The sequence below is a fragment of the Henckelia pumila genome, chromosome 4 (genome assembly GCF_033568475.1).
Source record: "Henckelia pumila isolate YLH828 chromosome 4, ASM3356847v2, whole genome shotgun sequence".
NCBI lineage: Eukaryota > Viridiplantae > Streptophyta > Magnoliopsida > Lamiales > Gesneriaceae > Henckelia > Henckelia pumila.
Window position 1 is genome coordinate 121,256,549 of NC_133123.1, and position 20,617 is coordinate 121,277,165.

The 20,617-nt window shown below is 29.4% G+C and overlaps 1 protein-coding gene across 1 annotated transcript; it reads left to right on the forward strand.

Annotated features, from left to right (window-relative positions):
- Nucleotides 1–1,530: 1,530 nt before the first annotated feature.
- On the forward strand, nucleotides 1,531–2,316 carry LOC140867426 (uncharacterized). The gene has a single exon (XM_073272498.1). The coding sequence runs from the start codon at nucleotides 1,656–1,658 to the stop codon at nucleotides 2,172–2,174; it is 519 nt and encodes a 172-aa protein (XP_073128599.1). The 5' UTR covers nucleotides 1,531–1,655; the 3' UTR covers nucleotides 2,175–2,316.
- Nucleotides 2,317–20,617: the final 18,301 nt, after the last annotated feature.

Sequence of the window (20,617 nt, forward strand, 5' to 3'; positions counted from 1 at the left end):
TAATTTAAAATCGAAATTATTATGGTTTGGTTACGGTTTTATGTATCAAAATCAAATCGACCGTTTAAACCGTACTTCAATAAAATAAATGTTTTATTTATATTTAGACTAGGGTTGGTCAAAATTTTTCAATAACCGCCCGAACCGACCGTACCGCACCGCTTTTTTCATTTTTTTTAATAAATAACCGCAATTTTTTTAAAAAAATATGAAACCGCATCGCCTCCACGCTGCGGTTTTTTTTTTTTACCGAAAACCGCCCGCACCGCAACGCACCGCCTTGCTTATATAGTTGCTTTAAATAATGTTATTAATGACACCTTAATATATAATATATTCTTTATTTTTAATTGCACTCCGTCACTTTCTTTCGCAACGTACATTCTTTCAATATTTTCTCTTCTTTCTTTCTTATCACAACAAATATTCTTCGAAGTTATTTTATAATCATGAGTTAAAATGAAACATAAAGGATCTTATTTATCTATTTTAACATTATTTTGATGCTTTATTTTTTTATGTTATATATTTTATCTAATTATTCTTTGTATTATTTGTGGTTATATTATCTTTAAATATGTTATTTATTATTTTTTACATTATTGTTTTAAATAATTTGAAAACTTTATTTTCATTCCACTTATCATTAAAAAAAACCGCAAATCGACCGCAACTGCTTAAAACCGCTCAAAACCGCATAAACCAATTTTATATGCAAAACCGCAATTAAAAAAATAAAGTATAACCGAACCGCAAAGAGCAATTCGGTTTAAATTTTTTAAAAGATCGCAAAAAATCGCACCGTTATCACCCCTAATTTAGACTATTGGTAAGTTACGTTAATATAATTTTAATAATTCAACTATAAATTATTGTATATTTATTTGTATATATTTTTTATGCATTAAATTTGTATAACTAATTATAAATTTACTACAAAGTTTCTTACAATATATTTTTGTACACATCTTAAAATAATTTAATGTATAAATTACATAATTAGAAAAGCGATAAAAACAAAATTTATCAAATGTTATAATTGTAAACTCATAAAACCTAATGAAAATTTATATAAACTAAATTTAAATTATCAATTTACAACTCGTAGAATGATACATAATTAATCAATTGAATTTGTTTTTAAAACCACAAAATCGACCGTATAAATCAGACTGTAGTATTATAAAACTGAACCAAATCGTAATTAAATGGTTTGTTTATCGGATTAGATATTTAAAAAACCATAGATCGAAAAACCAAACTGTAATTATGTAAAACCGAATCAAATCGACCTTTGCACACCCCTCACTATTATATTGGTGAAAGGTTTTCATAAATCCAAAAATATTTTCCAACCACCTAATTTCATTGTGGACATTCATATTATATTAGACAAGTGGCACAAAACTATATTTTTATTTTAAAATATGATGAACCATGCATAATTAAGAAACAAAGAAAGATTGAGAATTAAAAATTTCACAATATAATTTCATCATCATCACAAGTAAAGAAACGAATCCTCTTTGTCGGGTCTCCTCCATTTTCAATCCAATCCAAGAAACTTCTCACCGACAGCCGACACTCTCCAATTTATATATAATTATATATATATCACTCATTCATCCATTAATGATCGGAATATTGATCCATTGATGGGGAACTGTCTCTGCAGAGGATTGGGGATCGCCGTCGAGGAAATGGTGAGGGTGGTCACCTCCACCGGCGGCGTCATGGAGCTCTACTCCCCCATCACCGCCGAGTGCATCACCAACGAGTTCCCCGGCCACGCCGTCTTCCCCAGCCCGCGCCACGTGTCTCCGCCGCTGCTCCACAACGAGCAGCTACGCGGCGGGCGCTGCTACTACCTGCTCCCTCTCCACGGCGAGGCCATCTCGTCCTCGATCAAGACGCCGTACCGCATGTCGGTGGACGACGTGGGGGTTGTGAAGAGAAAGTCGTCGGAGGCGGCGGAGGTCTTCTCGAGGTTCAAGAGCGGCGGCGTTTGGAAGGTGAGGCTGGTGATTAGTACGGAGCAGCTGTCGGAGATACTGTCGCAGGAGGCGAGGACGGAGGAGCTTATCGAGAACGTGAGGACGGCGGTGAAGTGCGCCACCGTGTCGGCTTCCTCTGCGGCGAACTCCGACCAGTGGAGCCTCCCCAGTAGCTGGTAGCTACACTGTCTGTAATGTATACGCATGCTTCTTCTTTGGTAGGCGTAGACCGTAGTACTGTGTAGTGGCTTCTGTGTAATTTCATTTCGAATTAATTAATTAATTATATTTAGATAATATCATATTTAATTTTAATTTATTATTTACTGTTTTATCTTTTATCTTTTATCTTTTTTAAACTTAGGAACGAAGGACTTGGGAAAGAATTTGTGTGTTAGGGGGAGACTCTATGCTCCTCCTCGAGTGCTACTCCCCATATTTTCATTGAGTGACACGTGTCCCCCACTATTATTTTACAAGTTATTTGTACCAAACACTCTTATGAAATATTGAAAATGCACACTTCTCCATCTTCAACCCTAATCTTTTAAAAAATTAGCACACTCGCCTCTTCACATGAGTGATTGTTGCGCACGCGCCCCTCATGCGATTGGGCAAATATTTTGATTTTTTTTTTGCACCAAATACCCCTGTGAAATATTAAAAATGCATATTTGACCCTGTGAAAATAATTTTTAAATCTATTCAACCCATAATACACAATTTTTATTAAAATCTAATTATAAAATATTTAGCAAACATTTTTTGTTTTATTATTTTTATTTTTATTTTTAAATTTAATATGATCTTGTTATCATTATTTTATTAAACTTTCTTCTTGTTTCCAACTTTTTCATTAAACATGCATTCATAAATAAGTATTTAAATAATTTCAAGTACCAAAATATTGAACTAAACCGATAAGTTCAAACATATTGCTGTTTCGATTTAGGACTATATATTATTGAACCAAAATTTAAATTTTTTGAGAATATGCATTGCACAATTTGTAATAAATAATAAAAAATAACATGCTTATATAATTTTAAATCGAAAAAGTAACATTCATGAACTTATCATTTGGTTCAATATTTTGGTATTTTTAGATATTTAAATTTTTATTTATTAATCATGTTTAATGGAAAAGTTGAAAACACGGAGTGATTTGATAAAATTATGATAACGAGATAAAATAATAATAATTTTTAGAAATAAATTAATTAAAAATTATAAATTTAAATTAAAAAATAATAAAATAAAAATAAAATTTTTGAAAAATATTTTATAATTAGAGATCTTAATAAATATTGTGTATTATTATTTAATGCAAATTCTGCGATGCATTTTAAAAATTTTAAATTTTGGTTCAAAAATATATAATCCTAAATTGAAAAGTAATATGCATGAAATTATCATTTTGATTTAATATTTTGGTAATTTTAGGTATTTAAATCTCGTTTATGAATGTATTTTTAATTGAGAAGTTCAAAACAAGAAGAAAGTTTAATAAAATAATGATAACAAGATAAAATAATAATATTTTTTAGAAAATAATTATTTAATTATAATAAATTTAAAATTAAAAATAAATTTAATAAAACGAAACGTGTTTGCTAAATATTTTATGATTAGATTTTAATCAAAATTGTGTATTATGGGTTAAATAGATTTAAAAATGGTAAATTGCATATATCACCCTTGTGAAATTCCGTGTTAGCTAATAACCCCCTGTGAAAAATTTTTAAGCTAATAACCCCCTGTGATTCTAGATTTGTAGCATACACACCCCTTCTGGCTAAAAAATGACGAAAATGCCCTTCACTTTTATGAATTATTTAATTTATCATTTATTTTATGTAGGGGTATTTTCGTCATTTTTTAGCTGAAAAGGGTGTGTATGCTACAAATCTAGAATCACAGGGGGTTATTAGCTTAAAATTTTTTACAGGAGGTTATTAGCTAACACGAGATTTCACAAGGGTGATATATGCAATTTTTCCATTTAAAAATTATTTTCATAGGGGTCAAATATACATTTTTAATATTTCACAGGGGTATTTGGTGCAAAACAATTTCAAAATCTTTGTCAAGTCGCATGAGGGGCGCGTGCGCAACAATCACTCATCTGAAGGGGCGAGTGTGCTAATTTTTTAAAAGGATAGGGTTGAAGATGCCTATTAAAATTTCAAAGGGGAGAAGTATGCATTTTCAATATTTCACAGGGGTGTTTGGTGCAAATAACGCATTATTTTACCTTTTCCTTTTCTTTATTTTTTTCTGCCCGTTTATTTTTTTTTTTTCGTTTCATTATTTCTTTTTTTTTTTTAACATTTTCATTTTTTTCTTTTTTAAGTGTTGAGTTTTTATACTTTCTCCAATATTCATGTATATATAAATAGAATATTTTTTTTAAAAAAAATATCTCCAAATAATACTACAATGAAATATTAATTACAAGAATATTTTTGAAAAATATATTTCGGCAAGAATTTTTTTAAAAAACACTTGTTTGTTTTTATTTATGTACATGAAAATTGAAAATTATGCTATTGGACTTTGATTTATTAGATTGCTATACATTCATAATTTGAATGATTATTTTTTTCATTCTATCATTGGCTAAAACAAAAATGATTTTTTTATGAGTATATTTATGTGTTTGGTTTGTAGTAACATATTTTGTGATTTTATAAATATTAAAAATATATCTCTATATTTTTACAAAATAATTTACAGTAATATTTTAAATTTCAGAGCAAAAATATATTTTGTATTTGAGGCATGTAATAAATCTATTTTTTATGATGAGTATAAATTTATTATAATATTTAATTTTCAAATTCTCAATTCTAGTACATAAATTAAAAAAAAATATTTGTTGTCTCTGGTAATATAGCATTCACAAATAGGAGGTATAATAAATTTTTTTTTTTATCAATAATCATAAATTCCATTCTAATTTTAAAATTCGATCATTTAGATATTTATTTTTCTATGATTGAATTTCTATTTGTAAACAGATTGATAGTCAAAGATACAAAAGGAACAAATAATATATAGTAAGAGAACAGGTAAATAGACAAAGGAATGAAAATAAGAAAGAATAAGGAGCAAAGAAAAGAAAAAAAAAATGGAAAGAGAACAACTTAAATAATAAATTTATGGATTTAACTATTAGTTTCTCATTTTGATATACTTTATATAGTTAAGAAAATATCATTTCGTGTAGTTGTAGCATTTAATAAATTTATTTTTCATATTATGAATATAAATTTATTATAATATTTATTTATATTTAATTTTAAAATATCCAATTTTAAAATTCTCGATGTTACACAAAATTAAAAAAATTAAGAAAAAAAACTTGTCTGTGGATTATTTTAGCATGTATAATTAGTAGGTTAGAATAATTTTTTATTAGTAATGATAATTTCCTTCTAATTTTAAAATTTGATCATTTTGAATTTAATTTTTTTTAACCGAGCTTTAAAATTTTAATACCATCTAACATTAAACCGTAAATATATTGATAGGCAATTTTATAGGAAATTACAATAGTTAGGAGAGAATAAATAATTTATTAAGGAAGAAATAGGGAGCCAAAATTGACTAAATCAAAGTGAAAAATAAGAAAAAAAAAAAAAAAAAAGGAGGAAAGAGAAATATGGTAAAGAAGAATGTGACACATGTCACTTAAAGGGTTTAGAGGGAGTAGCACTCTAGGAGGAGCATAGATTCTCCCGTGTTGGGGTGTTAGGGGAGGATTATCTTGATTGGGTTTTGAATTAGGGACTCGGTTTCATATGCCGTGGCTAAAACCGTGGGTAAATCAATTTAGCCACGATTTTAGCCACGGTTTTGGCCGTGGCTAAACTCCAATTTTTTTTGTAGTGTACGTCAATTTACTAGATTAAAAATTACGATATTTATCGAATAAATTTTTAGTGACTTTATATGTTAGGTTGATGAAATCTTGGACATGCTTGGTACAAGGGAATGAAGTGGGAACGGAATGAGCATTCCCATCTCATTTTCTATACTCATGCTTGGTTTGACATTGAAATGATAATGTTCATTTCCATTGAAATGACTATTCCCATGAAGCCATTCCATCCATTTTTGGATGGAATGACCATTCCCACTTCCCATTTTCATGTTTATATGCAATCTTTTTCATATTTAAATTATTTAAACTAATATTTACTTATATAATTATAACAATATATTATAATATATATAAAATAATTATGTTATTATTTTATTATTATATTAATAATAATATTTTTGTAATATTAATTATTAGTATAATGATTTATTTATTATTATTATTATTTATGGAAGTTTTAATAAAAAATATTATTATTTATTTATTACAAAAAATATTATTATAATTTAATATTATTTTGAAAATAATAATTAATATTATTTATCTATTATAAAAATTAAAAAATAATATTATAATTGTATCTTATTATTATAATAAAATAATAATTATTATTATAAAATAAAAATTTAAATTAGTTAAACTATATAATGATAATTTTATAATAATTGATACATCTTCAATAATAATAATAAAAAGCTTATGGATTATTATTATTTTGATATATGTAATTAAAATATGATTTTTTTATTAAAAATTATTTTATTTCATTTCATTCAATTCCATTTTTATTTTAATAGTATCAATCGTTGGAATGAAATAAAACAATCATTTCATTCTCAATCTCATTTCATTCCAAAATCGATTCCATTCTTACCTTATTCCTTTCCAACATACCAATCATGCCCTAAGTTCTGAAAAAATATAGATCACTTGCAATATGTAAAAATATTAATTTTTGGCATATTCCCAATCAATATACTCGTACTCTATATCAAGTTATAATCTTGTAGCGATGGAGTCATTAAAATAGGTTGTAGCGATGGAGTCATTAAAATAGGTGTGGAATGATCAAGTAAAAATAGGTTGACTTATCCCGCCAAATAGGTGGATTTGGTTGGGAACATACCCAAATGGTGAGCCGGTCTGCCACGTACGTTCATCATCATATTGTTAGTTGTTACTGTAAAATTGTTTATCTGACAAAATTACATAAAAATAAAATTACTATTACATAGTTCCAGAAAATAAAATTTCACAACCTCATTTTATAATGTAAATCAAACTAATTGAAAAAATTTGATTAAAATACAAAGAGACTATTTTTGAAAAATGAAATACTTAACAAACAACCGACGCCTACAACACGACACTAGTATCAACGATTGGAGAATTTATCGCGTTGTGTGTTTATAAAGTCCGTTTTTTTAACAAATTTTAAAAAAATAAATTGTAAAATTAAAAAATATAGTGTTTTCATAAATAAATAGTCGCTAAAATGCAATAAATACATCAATTTTAAAGATCAAGTGTAATATTTTTGTAAATAAAAATACATCAAATATCACAAAGTTAATGTGATTTTGGTAAATAAAACAAAATCTAATGACTAAAAAAAGATAAGTTCATATAAAATGAATAGTTTGCCTAATAATTTTGATTTTTTTTGTTAATTATTTTAGGATATAATCGTAATTTTATCTCAAATTTCATCAATTACTTGACAGTTGGTTAATTACAATGTCTTTACTATAATAATACACTAAGATGTATGTTCATAATGAATAACAGTAGTATTTTAAAAATAAAAATCTGATATCAAATTATCAATTACGGTGACTGCTGACAGGAGTTGGAATTGGAGTATTGTGGCAGAATGTTTATGGCCAATATGATCATGCGATACTGAACCAAATTCCGATTGGTAGGGCAGAGGATGCGGAGCTGATGGTCTGGCACTATGATCGTAATGGCGAATATTCAGTTCGCTCGGGTTATAAGCTGGCCATGACGATCGATCGAGCGGAGGGCAGTGATCATTCAGTGTTCACTTCCAAATATTTCAGAGCTTTATGGTCTGCTCATATTCCTAACAAGGTTAAAATTCATGTTTGGAGATCATTGCATAATGCTCTACCAGCACGTATCCATCTTCTTTCAAGGGGAATCCAGCTGGATCCTATTTGTCCCAATTGCAATATGGGGTATGAAGACTGCTACCATGTGTTTTGGAGATGCTCATTAGCTATTGAGGTATGGAAGTTATCTGCTTGTTGGCTTTCGCTTGATAACTTTAGAGGTGAGCGTTTGTTTGATCTTTTTTGTTGGGTTGTGGATCACGGGTAGAGGGGGGATGTGGATTGTTTTGCTATGATAGTGTGGAGTATTTGGCAAGCCCGTAATAAGTGGATTTTTATGAGACAACCTTCTACTGCAACACATATTTTTGCTGCAGCAAACAATGTTTGGGGCCACTTTCTTCTTTGTAATCCACTTCCGTCTGTGTCCCGGTCTTTGCCGACTATTCACCGTTGGAGACCACCCCCGCGTGATCTCATTTAAATCAATGTTGATGCGGCGGTTCGTGATGATATGCCTTTCTTTGGGGTGGGGGTAGTTGGTAGAGATGCAGAAGGCGTGATTTTGTTTGCGATCGGTAAATTTATGGCTGGGCAGTTTGCCCCTTCCTTAGCGGAGACTCATGCGGTTTTGGAGGGGTGTATCGAAGCTAATCGGTGTACTGCTCAAGGGTGGGTTGTGGAATCTGATTCTCTTTCGGTTGTGAAGGCACTTGAGTTTTGTGCACCTCGAGCTCCATATGCTTCTCTTTTGAATCAAATTGTGCTGTTGCGAGGTATCCATCCTTACAATGTGGTTCAGTTTTTTCCCCGCTCAACAAATCAAATTGCTCACTCTATTGCTCAACATGTGATTAGTTTGCAAAGTTCTTTTGTTTGGAATGACTATCTTCCTCGATGGTTATCTGGTCTTGTAAAAATTGATCGTGCTTTTATCTTATAAAATATTGTTTTTTTCTAAAAAAAAAAAAACGTGTTTCTTATCTTTAAAAAAATGAAAAGAAAAGAAAAGAAGAAAAGGAGAGAAATAAATATGTTATATCACGTTGAAAAAAAGTTAAAATCTCTTCACGAAATAACAAAGTTTAAAATATACTTACATAATTGTTTTTTTTTTACTATATACTTACATAATTGTTAGTAGCAATGTGTCACAAACATAGTACTTCTAACTTCATTTGCGATCTTTGTCCTTGACTTCATATAAGCACATATAGTTTGGAGAATTTATGGGGAGAATATACAACTATTTGTGTTTTTTTATGCACTTAACCACCAAATCGTTTTCTAAGACTGTTCTGCTAATAGTTGTATAAGTTGAGTCGAAAGTTAAAGGTCGCATCATGAGCTTAGAAAATTCTTTCAATCGAGCGGTGTATTTTATCTATATCTATAAATAAATAAATAAAACAATATTTTACTAATCATGATAACGAAATATATAATAAATTAAAAAAATTGTAAAAGAAGACGCCGAGAAATCAAATCAAAAAAGTTTTTTTAAGGGTTAATTGCCAATCACTCCCTAAACCACTTTATAACTTATTTATAAATCCCTACATAAATAAAACTTACTTTCAACTCTCTGGAGAGAGAAATTTTTGTTTCTAAATACCAATTTTATCCTTATCTCTTTTAAAAAAAAAGAAAAAGAAATGAGAGAATGAATAATAAAAACAAAACTAATCCAAATAGTATATATATAAAAATTCAAATTAAAATCAAAGAACATAAACCATATCATATACATGCTTATGTTGATACAGGAGCAAGTATGTATTTAGGAAGCAAGCATATACTTCCAAATCATTATTGGAAGAAATATGATAAAAGATTAAAAGTTCGAATAGGAGATGGATCAATAATCATGCTTAATACAGTAGCAGAAAAATTAAAAATAGAAATAGAAGAAACAAAATTTGTAATACCCATTATATATCAAATAGAATCAGAAATGGACATTATAATAGGAAATAACTTTTTAAGAGAATATCTTCCATTTACACAATTTGAAGATCACATAACTTTAAACAAAGGATCATCAATGATTTACATTCCCAAAATACGAACAGCATTTCGCGTAGAAAATGAAGGATTTACAAAGAATTTTCATAAACGAAATACAAATCCAATAGAACTAAAAATAGAAAATATTTTAACGATTAATCCTGAAAAAAAAATCATGAGGAAATTTCATGATATATGTTCTGAAAATTCTCAGGACAAAATTAAGAAAAGAAAACAATTCATTGCTTCAATAAAACTCAAAGACCCTAATATCACAATCCGTGAAGCACCAAGAAGATGTAACATGGATGATGTAAAAATATTTGAAAAAAAAGTTCAAGAATTATTAAAACTTAAGATAATCATTCTTAGTAAAAGTCCACACTCTTCACCAGCCTTTTATGTCAGTAAGAAAGATACTGATAAGAAAAGAATGGTAATTGATTATCGAAAGATGAATAAAGCAACAATTATGGATGGATATTATATCCCAAATAAGAATGATTTACTATCTTATATAGGAGAAATGAAATATTTTTCCAGTTTAGATTGTAAATCAGGATTCTGGCAAATTCAACTATAACCACAAACACAATTACTTACAGCATTCAGTTGTCCAAAAGAACAGTATCAATGGACTGTATTACCTTTCGGACTTAAACAAGCACCAGATATCTTTCAAAGATATATGGATGAATCTTTTAAATCATATATAGATTTTTGTTATGTTTATATAGATGACATATTAATTTATTCAAAAACACTAGATCAACATTATAAAGATCTCATGACAGTTTTAGATATTTGTCATAAAGATTAATTATACTTTCTGAAAAGAAAGCACAATTATTCAAAACAAAAATAAATTATTTAGGATTACAAATAGAAGATGGAAAACATTGTTTACAACCGCATATACTTAAAAAAATTCATGATTTTCCTAGTGAAATCAAGGATAAAGATCAATTAAGAAGATTTTTAGGATTATTAACTTATTCTGGAAATTACATTAAGAAACTTGCAGAAATCAGAAAACCTCTTCAGGTAAAACTTAAACAGGACTATAAGTGGAAATGGTCGAAAGAAGATACTAATTACATAGACACTATTAAAAAGAAAATAATTAGTAATCTTCCTGAATTATATTTTTCTTCAAATAAAAATATAATAATAATTGAAACAGACGCTTCAGATGAATACTGGGGAGCATGTTTAAAAGCTTATACTGGAGAAAGAAATTTAGAAGAACTTACTAAAACAACTACTAGAAATAATGAAGAATTATGCAACTATACATCAGGAACTTTTCAAGGTGCACAATTAAATTATCATTCGAATGAAAAAGAATTATTAGCTTTAATATTCACAATTAGAACTTATGAAATTTATCTTATTTCTAAACCGTTTTTAGTAAGAACAGATAATATGAATTTAACATATTTTAAAACAAGGAAAATATCAAGAAATGCAGGAAAAAATGCAGCAAGGCTAATTAGATGGCAATTGGAATTGAACCATTATCAGTTCGAGATCCAACATGTCAAAGGAACGGATAATTCATTATCCGACGCATTAACCAGAGAACTTCATCCAAACTATACTATCCGTAGTAACGGAATAACAAAGGAGATCCTAAGTGATCCAGAAAATGACTGTGAGTCATCCGAACATGCCTCAGAAAGCATGGGGAATATAAATTGATGAAATGAGATTTATATTCAGAAACATGAATTATTTTATGACTTTCAGTCATCCGAACATGCCTCAGAAAGCATGGGGAATATAAATTAATGAAATGAGATTTATATTCAGAAACATAAATTACTCTTTGAGTAAAATAATCAATTTAAGATTGATTCAATTCTTGCAAAAGAATTTATAAATGCAATGATACGCATAATAAAACTATCCGAATTACTCACGAAAAGAGTTATTTTACTAACCATTATATATATAAATATGTTTTCTTGTGCAGAGTATAATCAAAATGGAGCAACTAAGTCAATTAAAGGAACAATTGATTGAATTGCAGGAAGAAATTCAAATTCTTCAACTAAAAGAAAGGAATTTGAGTAGAAAAATTCAAGGGATAAAAGAAAAGATGATAACTTCATCATCATCATCCTCACCAAGAACACCAATCAAAATGGCAACTCCATTTGACAAAATAATGGAGATAAAAGAGAAACAGTCAGTGGTTACAGCCAACACTGACAAAGAAAAAGAAAAGAAAAAAGAATCGGTGGACACATCCATCACCGAGAAAAATAAAAAAGAAGAAAGGACGTTTAAAAGTGCCCTTGAAAAGAAAGAAAGAAAGATGGTCAATCTGCGACCACAAAAACCAATTTTTGAAAAAACAAATTTTTCAGAAAAACTCAAGACTGAATTCTTTGAAACACTAAACTATTTGAGAACAGCCAAACCATCTGCAGAATCTTGGCTACAAACTTGTGACACACAGAGCATATCAAGAGCAAGAACACTGCAAGGTGCTCCAGCGCATGAAGTCGCAAGATTCTTTTCAAATGGATTATTAAGTTGATTGGAAGTCAGTCCCAACAATCAAGAAATAGAACTATTTCCATATCAGTTGAGAAATAGTATCATCCAGTTCAAGAAAGCAGTCTTTAAGGACGATCCAGTATTAACATTGAGTATTCACTCAACCATTCCAGATTGGGATGATAACAAAGTCTATCAACCAATGGTATATATTCAATGTCGAAAACAAAAAGACAAGTTCTTATTCGAAGGATCAAATGAAGAGAAACCAGTAATGGATATCTCAACACTTCCTGAGATAAGAATAAAGACATTGATTGATATGATCTCAAAGACAGGAAAGATTGATGGAAACTCAAAGGTTAAAATAAATTTTGCAACCAGAAAAATTTTATTAACCACTGGACACAAGGAGACAATTCAAAAGAAAGAACAAGCCATGTTAGCTCAATTCGAAGCTCCAATCTATGAAGCAAGAGTTGACATGACCCGAGAAACCCAACAAATGTTATGTCAAAGACTAGGAAACATGATTTCCACTCACAAATGTGGACATTGCCAACCCATTTAGACAGAAGAAGCAGACGTCAAAGAGGACAAACCAGCTGTCAAAGAAGACAAACCAATAAAGAAATGGTCCGAATGCACCAGTGATTCAGAGAGTGACACAATGTAAAAACAAATGAAATCGTGGATCACACCACATGTTAAAGGCATCCACTCAGATGTAAAATGAGCTGTTTCCATTATGTAGTGTCGGGTGGTCCCCCTCTTTTCTTTTATTTTTAATTATGTATGAGTTTCTCCACGCCTATAAAAGGAGATGTTTTGTGCTGTAAAAGGGAAGTGAAGTTTGAGTATCTCTCTCTTCTTAAAGTTTCTTACAATCTGGTTCATACAAGACGTATGAAAACTATCAGAAACTAAGAAACATAAAATCAGAAACAAAATAAGCCTTATGGCTAATAACTTAACAAGCAGGGCGTAAGGAGGATAAGGTTGGAAACCAATCATTGAATATTCATGGTTAAGAGTAAACCTGGAGATCCATAGAGCAAGTACCAGTTGATCAAGTGATCGTTAAGGGAAAGCAAGGATTTGGCCTCTGCTCAAAACCAAGATTCATTCAAACAAGGTAACTTTCCTAAACCTCCTGCAGCCCTTAATTCAAAGAAATAGTCAAAATACATTAATCATGTCATCATCCTTTATAAGAAACGGAAGATTAATAATAAAAAACTGGTTCGAAATAGAAGATGATCATGAATATGATACATTTCGTGAATATCGTTTAAATACTTCTGATTTAACCATATTTGAATCAATTTATCAACTAAAATTTGTATTAATAACCCATGAATGGAACCAAACTAATATGAAAACATTTATATGTTATAAATGAATCAGATCTGTAAATCCATAAATCAGATTTGTAAATCCATGAATAAGAAAATTCATAAGAATTTGAAGAATTCCGCAACCTGGCATCAGAGCTTAAATAAAGCAGATTATTAATGCCTGGATTAAATTTAGATATTGAGATTAAAAATTTATTTGATAAAATAATCTTACTAAAAGATTTACGTCAAATAGATCAATTATGGAATAAAATAAAAGATCTCCAAACCTTTTATTTCAAAAATCATAAAAAAGAACATTTTTCAAGCAACTGGAAAATGATAATTCAAATTTCTGAAAACGATGAAATTGAAGACATAACAATATGTTATGAATAAGAACAAACTTTGTTATCGAAATCCGATCAACAAAAATAAAATAATAAAAGTAACAATTTTTACTAAATGAAAAATGTATGAAAATACAAAAATGAATATCTTTAATTTATATTCTCAAAATATAAATTTTGATATAGAAAATTGTGAAAACAATTTGAAACATCTTAAAAATTGTCAATCTTCAATTGATAGTTTCGAAGATTTTCAGAATTTATTAGAATAGATAGATTCAACAAAAAGGCTTTTAATAGCCTTAAGAAAATTAAGAAGTTCCATCATTTGTTAAAATGACAGAAGTAACAATTCCAAATCAAAACAACCTGGTCGATGAATCTGAAGAATCTGAAGAAAACCAAGAGTATAATTTGAATATTATATTCAATCAAAGTAAGTTTGCTGAAATACAGAAAATAGGGTTTTCTAATTCAAAAACAAATCTAATAGACCAACCAGGAATACTAAGTAAGATTTCAAATTTTATTAATCCCAGAAAAAATTTAATTTATTATTCGATTCGTACAAAAGAACGATCTTGTAAAATAAATAACGAATCAAAGTCTAATACTCTGAAGTTATTAACAACTCAAGATATTAATACCATCATGGCAAAAGCCAGTGAAAAAGAACGATCTGAACTGAAATATGTTCATATCGGAGGAATTGAAATAATAATATCAGCTCACTACCGAGAAGGAATAGATACACCAATTGAAATAACAGTTCATGACAAAAGAATACGTAATTTTGAGGATTCTATCCTTGGAAAAATTGAAGAAAATTTATGTTACAAAAAGATGAAATTTTGTATTTATCCACAATACAATATATCTCTTTTTGATAAAAACATAAATGACATTTTAACATTAGATTATTACTTTTATAGAAATAATCTTATGTTAACAGGAAACCATCCGATCAATATAAACTATGTTGTCAGTTTAGCAATAAGTAATAATTCTCAAACAGGAATAATTTCAACAAAATCAACTATTTCTGTTGAAAGAATGTTTGAAAATATTACAAGAATTGAACACCCTCGAAAAGCATTTATTGAAGAAATAAATCCCTATAAAAGATGGAGTTCAGATGACCTCCAAATCACAAAACAGTCTATACCAAGAAGATCATTATCATTTGCTAAAAATGATAAAGATATTCTTGATAAGATTAGAACCATGAATCAAAATATTCTTAAAATTAAACAAGCTATTGTTAATGAGTCAACCTCATCGCAATGACGTCCTTAATAAAATTAAAAAAAGATCTAGGAGATTTAAAAAATAATATTAATAAGATCAATCTATCAATACAAGAATTAGAGAATAATTTTAAAGAATATATTGATTTAGCAACGACTAGATTAATAATTGAACAAGAAAAACATAGTAATGAAATATTAAACTATCTTAAGGAAGTTCTTCCAATATATAAAGGAAAAAGAAAAATGGAAGAAGAACCACCATTCAAAATTGAATCATGGTATAAAAATCCCCTTAGTTATGACAAACATAAGTATGGAGATGTTTAGTGAAACCGACTCATCTGATTTTGAACAAATAGGAGTAAATACAGAAGAATTATATCATTCACATCAGGACTCAGAACAATACAGAGATATGGATATTTCAGAATCAGAATCTGAAGATGATTCTAGACCACGATTAAATCTACGAACGAATGTAGAAGGTAGTGGTGGAAGAGATGATGAAGAATTTAAATATAACAGAGACCAATACTCTGGATCTTATAAAGATGTTAGAGATATTCTTAGAGAATCAAAAACATCCGGATTTGTAAAACAAATATCTTAGATTTAGGTTGTTCAACAGCCAAAGAAATAAAATCAAAGATAGATCATTGGGCAAATGAACTATCAGTACAAATTCAATTAACACCATTATTAGAAAAAAGTGAGAATATTCAAGTTTTAACTCATGTGATGATAAAAATGACACTGGTAGGAGCAGTAAGAACTTGGGCTGAAAACCTAGTAATTACTAATCTACCACAAGGAATAACAGGACATCGATATTTCGAACTATTTGTTGATGCCTTGTACCAAGAATTTTTAGGAGTTTCTAATAATGATGCTAATTTGGTAGCTAAGAATATAGAACAAAATAGAGCAATCTTTATATTAGATAATATTAAATTATGCAATTTAGGTTACTTAGAAGAATTTATTTGTGATTATGAAACAAACTATTATCAATTAATAGATGCTGATAAAAAGGAACATTATAAACTAAGTATCTTTAATAAGATATCTAATATACCTATACACAGTAAAGATGAATTCTTAACTAGTCCTTATGCTAAAACTTTCGGAGGAGCTATTAAATTCATCAAAGACATAATAACAAAGAAATGTCATGAAGTAACACTAAATAAAAGAATATCTAAATCCTACAAACAAAACAATAAACTTTGTTGTGACAAAATGGAATTCACAGTAAAAGAATACGGTTGCAAAACAAACATGTCACACAAATATTTAAAACGACAGAAACAGAATAAATTTAATAAACCTTATAAATCTTTTAATAAGAAATTTATTCCCTATAAGAAAAAGAAATTTAAAAAGAATTTCTTCAGAAAACCTTATAAAAGAAAATTTTATAAAAAGTTTGATAACAAAAAACCACCTTGCCCAAAGGGTAAAGGAAAGAATTGCACATGTTGGTTGTGCAACGAAGAAGGACATTATGCGAATGAATGTCCAAAACGAAACGAAAAGAAAAATAAAATTAAACTTCTTGAAGAAATATATACTATTGGATTCTATCCCGTAGAAACAATTGAATTTTCATCTGACGATGAAAATATTTATTATCTTGATGAATCAAGTGAATCAGATTTTGAATCCGATTCCACATTTGATAATTCAAAAAATAATAATGATTAAAATAACGACAAGGGCATTTTCGAAAAGACAAATATAGAGAGTAAATTGAAAGTTATATTTGATTTAGGGAGTTATATACAAGTTGCCTTTTTTTAATGATCAAAGGCATATATTACAAAAGTAGTACCCTTGTTTTGACTAAAAATAAGAATAAGTACGGTGAAGCAGTGGGCATCATTAATGTAGACGCGTTTTCGGATTATGGGCCCAATAAGCGTGTGACGCTAGTGTTCTAACTTTTGTTTACGTGGAAATTTGACTGGGTAATTTTTTATAAACCAAAAATTAAAAAGACATAAACTAATATTACAGCTTCTATTTAGGTCGCTCGTGAGTATAATTTTTTATGTTAAAAATATTATTTTATTATAAATATGAATATGATTAGATAAAAATACGTGAAATCATATCACAAACGACTTTTTCAAATAAAGAATAAATAGTAAAACAACAACATTGAAGAGATTTTCCTTTTTTTGTTTAAAAAAAATGATAAGCGATAATGATCTAAAATTCGTACAATATTGAATTATATATCGGGATATACACATATATATATTTTACATTCTAACTACAACAAAATATAATAAGTTTTTATTCCACTGAGTGGAGGCCTAGACCTGGCCACGGTCCGGGTCCGGTTTGGCATTTAGCCAACCCTTAACCGGCCCGCCAATGGCCGGTTCCGATCCGGGTCGGTGAACCGGCGGTTCCGATTCGGGTCCGGTTAACCGCCGGTTCAGGGTTCGGGCTAAACCGTGCCATTGTTAAAAAAAAAAAAAAATATTTGCAGCGCCTAGCGCTGAATTGGCGGCGCTGGGGCGCTAAACCTTCGAATTAAATTCGAAGGGGCAGCGCTGCAGTGCTGGGGCACTGCACCTTCGAAATTTAATTTTTTTAAATTTTTAAACAAATTTTTAATAAGACATATTCTTTAAATAATCTCAATCAAATATTTCATATCTCCATAATGAAAATCTATTACATTTATTAAATAAACAATATATTATAATTTCAACATCTTAATATCTTATGACTTAATATTACAAATCTATTACATTTTATTCTACTTCACTCGCATTTCCTCCCGTCGTAGTTCCGGATGTTTTTTCGGTATCATCTTGGTCTTCTTCATCATTTTGAATATGTTGTGTTCGAGTAGCGGCTTTGACCAATCATTGAGCAAACATTGGGCTTCCAAGTTTTCCGGCCTTAAGCTAGAACGTCTCTTGTCCAATGTATTTCCTCCAATACTAAATGTTTGCTCCACTGCAACTATTGAAACCGGACAAGCTAGAATTTCTTTTGCCATTATAGCCAAAATTGGATATATTTGTGTTTTTTGCGACCACCATCTCAAAATGTCGAAGTTTTTCTCATATGTATCACTAAAATCAAAAGTAGTGGTAAAATAATTCTCAAGTTCCTGACTGGAACTTGAGGATCCTCGTGGACGTTTCGTCCGTTCCCTTAATAAAAGTTGTGCTTTAGTAAGTTTAGAAGAAACATTACTAGTTGCAGTGGATTGTGTTTCATGTGAAATAATTTGTCCACCATATTTGATGTTATATTCATTATAAATATCAAGTAAATGAGTTTTAATATTAAACAAAATCAATGAGATAGAAGGAATCGTTTCCGCAATAGGCTCCAAAGATTCATAATATAATGTTAACATGTCTCTTAAGTAATCTAATTTAAGTCTAGGATCTAAAACAAAAGCACATAAAAAAATTTCAGGAATGAGCAAAAAATATTTTTCGCATTTTGCTTTCATGACGAGAATACATTGAGATAAAGCACTATCATTAGAATTAACATGTTCATGAAAAATACAAGCAATGTTGCAACAATGTGTTAAAACTAAATGTGAAGTAGGGTAATAAACACCGGATAATTGGTCACTAGCATCATTAAAAACTTTTAAAATTTCACAAATACTAGTGCATATGTTCCATTGATTTGAAAACAAATAAATATCACGAGCTTGAACAAATTGATAAAAAAATGTACATAATAAATCTTTATATTCAAAAGAGGATAATAACAATTTATATGTTGAATTCCAACGAGTTGAAACATCTCGTGCAAACCGCTTAGGCTTCATACCATTTACTCTACAAAATTTTCCCCATTGCTTCATAACTTGAGGATGCGTCCATAAATAATGAATAGCGTTTATAATTGGTTGAATATGTATGCCTAAACTTTTTAGTCCATCTTGAACACACAAATTTAAAATATGACATGTGCATCTAATATGAAAAAATTTTCCACCTAGTGATGATTTACATATTTCAATAAGCTCACTAATACTAGAAGTATTTGCACTAGCATTATTAAAAGACATTGAAAAAACTTTGGTAGTTAGACCATATTCTTCTAAAATAACAAATATAAGTTGCGAAATATTTTGTGCCGTGTGTGATTCGTTGAAACATCTATATGCAAGCAACCTTTTTTGAATGTTCCAATTATTATCAATCCAATGACATGTAATACCCATATATGAACAACTTTGCCAATGATCACTCCAAATATCGGAACACAAAGAAACTTTATTTTTCAAACTATAAAATTTCTTAATTAATTCTTTTTTTTGATCAACGACTAACTTTTTCATTGTGCGTTTGAGACTATTTCTTGGAATACGTCTAATAGAAGGATTTTCACTTGTAGAAAACCAATTTTCAAAAAATAATTTATCGCTAAAACTAAAAGAAAGTTGTTCAACCGCACAAAATTTAGCCGTTTCTTCTCTAAATCTAGCTTCGTTATATTTAAATAGTTGAGATTCATTACCCGATTGAGAAGAGAATGGGGGAATTTGAGTTTGACCACGATCAATACCAATTTCCACCGGATGATTTTTCTCGATATGCCGCGTCAAAGTTCCATAACCACCTCCTTGTTTAAATTTGTAACATTTTGAACAATATTTGCATTTGGCTTGCAAATCACCGAGGGAAGCGTCACCTTGTCGAAGTGTTTGGTGAAGATATCGGATGTCGGGCGAGGCACCGCTCGAGTTTGTCTTTGAGAGGCCGCTGGATCGTTCATACTTTCTTGACTTGCATGATGACGTGGTGGTGGTGGTGGTTGTTCAACTTGTTGTCTTTGTTCGCCTCTTGTCGAATTTCTTGAATTTCATCATCGAAATATTCAAGATCAAATCCATCGACATTGAATTGAGGATACTCGACCACGGGTGGTATGATGCTCTTTTCCTTTCCTTTTCCTTTGTCACCCCTACGACTTGATCCCGCTCCGGACATTTGTAATTGTATAAATATGAAAATAAATCAACAATTGACAATAAACCAATAATCGAAACTTGATATTTTTGATAATTCAAGAAATTAAAAGGAATTGAGAATAGAGAGAGTGAAGAGAGAATTGTGTAAATAAAATGAAAGGAGGTTGGGGGTATTTATAGATAAAATCATAAAAAGTAGTTTTTTTAAAAAAAAATAAAAAAAAATTATCCGATTGACCTGACGGGTCGAGCG

Coding starts and splice junctions, on each gene's coding strand:
- LOC140867426 (XM_073272498.1), top strand. CDS start 1,656: ATGGGGAACTGTCTCTGCAGAGGATTGGGGATCGCCGTCGAGGAAATG.